Source organism: Archocentrus centrarchus, chromosome 18 (assembly GCF_007364275.1).
Source record: "Archocentrus centrarchus isolate MPI-CPG fArcCen1 chromosome 18, fArcCen1, whole genome shotgun sequence".
In the NCBI taxonomy this organism is placed as follows: domain Eukaryota; kingdom Metazoa; phylum Chordata; class Actinopteri; order Cichliformes; family Cichlidae; genus Archocentrus; species Archocentrus centrarchus.
In genome coordinates this window covers 16983604-16990466 of record NC_044363.1, presented here as the reverse complement: position 1 = coordinate 16990466, position 6863 = coordinate 16983604, and the positions used below count along the sequence as shown (strand labels likewise).

The 6863-nt window shown below is 37.3% G+C and overlaps 1 protein-coding gene across 1 annotated transcript; it reads left to right on the top strand.

The window, feature by feature from the left end:
* Positions 1 to 3511: 3511 nt before the first annotated feature.
* LOC115797043 (C-type mannose receptor 2-like) lies at positions 3512 to 6022 on the top strand. Its single transcript, XM_030753524.1, has 5 exons — positions 3512 to 3556; positions 4137 to 4250; positions 4462 to 4833; positions 4979 to 5329; positions 5676 to 6022. Exons 2-5 carry the CDS (start codon positions 4217 to 4219, stop codon positions 6020 to 6022), a joined length of 1104 nt encoding a protein of 367 aa, XP_030609384.1. The 5' UTR covers positions 3512 to 3556; positions 4137 to 4216.
* Positions 6023 to 6863: the final 841 nt, after the last annotated feature.

Sequence of the window (6863 nt, the reverse complement as noted above, 5' to 3'; positions counted from 1 at the left end):
CTACATAAAAAAGAGTTTTGAGATGCTTTCCCAAGCACCTCAACACCTGCCTTGACCTCAACACAGTAGGTCACATTTATGTGTTAAAACAAGTAACTTCTAACTCAGTTGCTTTTAGGGCATTCACATGGACTAATACAGTCCAACAGTACCTTCTAGTGGCACAGCATGCTACACAGCATTTCCACAAACTTGGATATCAAGTTAGTTAATAACGCTCTACAACAGATTATCATTGTACACCTGCAATGCTAAAGCTAACTGATTTTAGTTATATGCTAGATATGCAACAATAGAAGCAATTAGCCGTAGATTACGTAATTGGAACATGAAAACATTAACTACCAATAATACAGCAATATTGAACAGGCAGTAAACTGTGTTATGATTAAGACTACACTGAAAAAAGGCAAAGTTCGCATCCATCCTACATGACTAATTTATGTTCCTCATGCAAACATAATTTCTCTGTATACTTTTCACATATTCATTGAGGATATTCAGTCTGTTAATGTAAATCATGTTGGAATGGAAAAAAGTACTGTAATCCTCTTTTGTCCTCAAGCACTGTACCACCACCGTGTATACTGACAGAAAGGTGCAGCTACTGTAATCTGTTATGAACCCATAAAGTGGCAGCAGTGATAAGAAAGGGCACTGTAGATAACGTTTCATGAACATGGCCTTCCTGCAAAAAAACAGCATTTGGAAGGTTGTTATACTAAAATGTCGGCCTGCTCCCAACTTTGTGGGAACAGTTTGGGGATGGCCCCTTGCTGTTCCAGCATGACTGCACACTAGGGGTGTGTGATATAGACAAAAAATAATATCTCGATATTTTTTGTAATTTTGTCAACAACAATAATAAACAATATTTTGCATTATTTAAAAATGTGTTCGTAAAAGAAGTGCAAGCTAGTAAAATATAAGACTTAAATCAGTGTTTTTGACATGTTAACTTCAGCAAGTTTTTCAAAAGCAATTGCTCAATACAGAAGACTTGAGACTAAAAAAAAAAAAAAGATGCTGTCCAGAAAATACACACCTTCGTCTGATCACAAACCCACTTTTTGGTAGACCACTTCAGTGTATTATCCGAGAATGCTGAAAGTTTGCTGAGTGTGTGTTTTGCCAGAAACCTTAGCTGATTTAGGTTCGTCTTGGACATCAGGTTCCCGAAACTTTTCATATTCCTCATACTTGTTGTTGATGGAGCAGGTTAGTTGTCAAGCTATCCGCTTTCTTACAAAGTCTGCAAACTGCCGTCTTTTGATCACTGTCAGTCTTTTCAAATCCAAACCACCTCGTCGCCTAGGAATGAAATCTAAAGCAATAGACTGGCAATGTCTGAATTTCTTCCCCCTGGCACAGTGTGTTCACTCTTTTCCAGCTTTGGGTGTGTTGTTTAGGCAGCTATACTATGTGTGTGACCACTGCTAATACCCATATGCACAGTATGGGCACTCTCAATGGGCACGCGCAGCAGCCTATACTAAAGCGTAAAGTAGTGGACACGTGGAGCTGAGGAGTTTTGAGTGTTGTTTTTTACCGAATTATTAGCATACTCGATAACGTCAGCTCACACATTGTTAACACAGCAATTACGATATTATCATAGACGATATACGTCGCACACCCCTACTGCACACCAGTGCAAAAAGGAAGGTCTATAACAACATGGATGTGTGTGTGTGATGTGGAAGAACTTGATTGGCCTGCACAGAGTCCTGACCTCAACCCAACCATCCAATATCAGTGTCTGACCTCAGAAATACACTTCTGGAAGAATAGTCAAAAATTCCCATAAAAGTATGGGATGCCACTCAAGATCATAGGTGTGTGAAGGCAGATAAGTAAATACTTCTGACAATATATTGTAGTTATTACAGTCTCAGACTGTAAGTAGCATTTTAATGGTGCAGTTGGAAGTCATCTTGGAAGAGTAAATATGTTTGGCACAACATTGCATTGGCTTGTAGTCAAGGAGGTGGTCTTTTTGCATCTGGATTGACAAGGAGCCACGCAGGTGAAGCTATTTATTTCTCAGTTGAAATGTATTATTAATCGTGTCCTATCAGACTCAAGTGGATATTTATTTAATAAGATATCAATCTGTTCATTATTAGTCAAAAGGAAAAAAGCAGTCCAAATCAAAACTATTATATTAAAACTGTTTCAATCTCGTCTGGGGCCTCCCTCTTCCTTCTGCTGGGGTGGGTGTGCAGTTGTCGTTGAAATGTGTGGCCACAGGTCTTCAATGCTCTTGATGGGCAGCCTGGGTGTCCTGGGTCTTTCTCTATCTGCCTCTAACTTCTGTTGGGCGGAGCTGTGGCTTTCCACCCTCGTTAGTAAGTACAGTTCATGACATAGACATTCACGCTTACTCACGCAAACACAACATAACAAAATAGTTGGTTTGTGCAGCCATGCTTTGTTTCTGTTGTGTTTTTTCCACATAAATATACATTTCCAAGTATTGTTTGTTTTTTGAATGTTGTTTTTTTCTTCTTTCACAGGCGCAGCAGTTGATGAATCATTATGTTTTATTTACTTGTGCTCTATTCTCTCCATCCCCTTTTTCTATTTTCTGCCCTCTCTCTTTTTTTTTTTTCTCAGCCCGTCAACTCTAGTACACATGTATATGTATGTGAAAAATAACACAAATAAACAGTGAGAAAATACAGAACAGGTCCTGTAAACAGAAGGTAAGTTGTGCAGGAATGTGGGAGCAGACAGGTGCAGCTGCTTGTAACAGTGTTGGAACCTTGTGTGGGAATAACATGTGCTTAAAGATGAAACACGCATGCACATAGATACAAATACACACCACACACACACACACACACACACACACACACACACACACACACACACACACACACACACACACACACACACACACACACACACACACACACACACAATTTTCACAGAAAATGAGCCAAAGGCAAGGAATCTGAGTTTGAAAAAACATTAAATGACATAATTTTTCTTTAGGTAAACATTGTAAATGGGTCCCACAGACCTGTATTTGTGCATGAATATGATCTACTGTAAGCCATCACCATAAACACATTCACACAAGGCCTAAAAGAAGATTAATAGAGATCAATTTAACAAACTAGACAGAAAATATTGTACTTTTCAAGTTGGGAAAATGCTCATATGTTGCATACTTTGAGAGGAGAAAAAGTGTGTGTATGTGCGTGTGTGGCTGGATGATTAAAATTATTAGATTGCACACATATTAAGCAGCTAAATCCATATTTTAACATACGTTTTATAAGCACTCTTTGTGTGCTTCCTGTTTCTAGCTTGCTGGACAGTCAACAGTCCAATGTTTTATTTACTTTGTTCCATTTATGTAAATTATAACTGATATAAAAAAAAAATTCTTCCAATAGCTGGATCCTTCTCCCAGGTGGGGATAATAAAGCTTGTGCATTTTAATATTCAAATCATGACCAGGGCAAAAAGAGCTCTCCTTTATTGTGTGTGAATATTTACATGGGAATGATCTTCATGAGCACACTGAGGAGGGAAGAAATAACCAGAAGTAAGTTTAAAATTTCTAATATAATTTCATGTTTGTGGGTACAGAGGAGATGTGTAGAGAACATCTGCAGGATTTATTTTTTCCTTTACTGCTTATTTTAAATGGATGATCATCTATTAACAATAATTACACTAAAGCTGTAATAACAAATGATGCTGAATTTACAATTTTTCAACATTTTCAACATTAATTTCCAGACTGCACAATAAAAATGTAGGTGGACAAAATGAATTTTGTTCTAACAATAAAATTGTTTAATGAAGTAAAACTATCAGAAGCAAACTCACAACCTTCAAATCTAAACTGCAGCCTTAATCTAACCTGAAACATCAGCTTCTGTGCATACAGATATTATCATTAGTGTTGCAGTGAGCCTGCAGTTCACTGCATCCACATAAACAGACCACGTTTCCTAAACTGTTCAAAGCTTCACTCGTCACAAAAACCTGGCAGCTCGTTCATCGTGTTACTTATATTCACTTATATTAACTGTAAAATCATTATCAGCTGCTCTGTTGCTCTCTACTTATTTTGCATATTTCCTGCCAACTTATATTCATGTTTTTTTATTTCTTAACAGAGACATTCAGTGTTTATTGGAGTGTTGAAATCATTGTCCAACTGTGAAATACAAAATCAGCTTCATCTGACAGACGAACAATGCAGTGGAGTCTGTTTCTGCTGATTCTGATGGGTAAGAGAATCATTTTACCACGACTGCTTTTTGGTTCATCTAAAATCATTTTAGTTTAATATGGAAACATTAATGAATTTACTCCTCTCACTAAAAAAAACATTAATACACTTTTGATGTTTTGATTTTGTAAAACTTGAAAGTTGGATGTGACAGTTAGATTGTTATTTATATAAACACAGTTATTAAATAATATTTCATTTGATTTTAGGTCAGTGTTTCTTCTTCATGTGTCGCCTGTATGAGTACCACTTTGTTAAAGAACAGAAGACCTGGGGAGAAGCACAGAAATACTGCAGAGAGAAGTACACAGACCTGGCCAAAATGTTTGACATGGTGGACGTGAGAAGACTCTGTAACTCCACACAGAATCAAGGAGAAGCCTGGATTGGACTGAACAACAACACAGGAGGAAACAGGACGTGGCACTGGTCTCTGCCAGGAGTGAAATACACTGAGAATAACAGCAGTTGGAATCTGAGTGGAAGAACTAATGAAGAACTTCAGGGGAACTGTGTGAGGAACAGGGACAAGTGGGCACGTGTTGCATGTAATAAAACTATGTGGTTCATCTGCTATAATGGTGAGAATATGTAGATAGTAATCACACGACTAGAGAGAGAAACTAGAGACACAATAAGAAACTCACTGACACGGTCTGTGTCTGTAGATTTCCTCAGATTATAGATGATGATGTTTCTTTTCTTTTTTTCACATTGATTCCACAGCAACTACAGAAAACAACATAACATTACATTTGATAGAGCTGTTTGTGAACTGGACACAGGCTCAAAGCTACTGCAGATACAATCACACTGACCTGGCCAGTGGACCTGATCAGGCAGAAAGTAAAGAAATGGAGGACCTGATGAACCTTGGTCCAAAGAGTGTCTGGATCGGCCTGTTCAGAGACAGCTGGAGGTGGTCAGATGGGAGTGATTTCAATTTCAGACTCTGGGATATGGAGTTATTTAATGATGGACAAAGCAGCAGCAAATGTGCTATGACTCTGTTAAACAGATCAGGAAGATGGAGCTCTGATGAATGTAACAAGACAAAACCCTTCTTCTGTTATGATGGTGAGTTTTTTTTTTTTTTTTTTTGAAAAGGCTTAAGTCTTTTTTTTTCTTCCTGAGCTCCTCTAACACTCACTTGTTTTTGTATTCCTCCACTGCTGAACCCACTGATATTTTAAACGTGCTTCTAGTAAACAAACTTGTCTTTTGCATCATCTGTTATTTTCTCCCTCTCTGTCTTTTTTCTCACCTTTTTTTGTTGTTGTTGCAAATGCCAGAGTTGTGTCTACTAAAAAAAAATCACAGGCCCCACAGAAGCACATGTACACCTGTCTTCATGTTTGTGTTAGTATTTATCTTGTCTGAGTTTCCAGTGTCTGTCTTATTCATTCATTTATTTGTTTGACAGATAAAGTGATCCTGATCACAGAAAATAAGACCTGGGAGGAGGCCTTGTACTACTGCAGAGAGAACTACCGTGACCTGGTTTCCATCACAAACCCTCAAGAGCAAGGATGGGTCCAGGAAAAGGTCAATAATGCTTCAACTCCTTTTGTGTGGTTGGGGCTGCGCTACACCTGCACTCTGGGTTTCTGGTTCTGGGTCACTGATGAGGTGGTTGAATATAAAAACTGGAACTCTGCTGGAATAAATGATGACTGTGACATGTCTGGAGCCATGGACAGTGGAGGAGACCATAGGTGGTTCAGAAAGCTTGATAATAATAAATTCAATTTCCTCTGTTCTAAAAATTAAAGCAGGCTTATTATTCATTTACTCAGTGTGTATTTGGTTGTGTATTGTAAAGAATTCTTCAAAATGGTTCTGGGAAATTTAACCTTCTGTGAAACACTTTTCACTCTGGATTTTAAGGCTTTACTTTGTATTTTATTTGCTTCATTTTCTCCTATTACAACAATAAAATATGTTTCAAAAATATAATTATATGCATAAACTGCGCACACATTTTGCACGTTATGTTGAAATCTGGTGATGGTTATATAATGTAATATATGTATTGTATGAAATGTTGCTAAATGGATAAGTGAATTCTCCTTTAAATAAACTGTGAAATGACAGGATTATAATTTTGTTTTATTTTTTCATGTTTGTTTTGACACAATACCTTAGAAGAATATTTAAAACACCAATTTTTTTTCTTTGTATATGAACACTGAATGCTTTTGGTTTAAATTCATTTCAGTTCAATTCCAGTTTTATCTATTTAGCACCAAACAGTGTCCTCAAGGTGCTTTATATTGTAAGATAAAGACCCTACAACAATTAGAGAGAAAACCCAACCAGAGAGCCAGAAACTAAATTAAAAGTGTTCATCTAAAGAACAACAAGAAAGTTTGAAGAGCTCAGTTTTAAAGCTATAGTGATGTGAAAATAGATTCAGTGTTAGATCTATGGCTCAATTTAATCACTGATACTCACCCCACCCCACCCCACCCCCCATGACTAAGGGGCAACAGCCCCAAAGGACACACACCCATTCATTCTTATCCACCCTCCAATGTGCAAACTAAGATCTAATGGCAGTGTGTACTATTGAAACTATGTAAAACTATTTAATTATTGATTGATTGCTTGA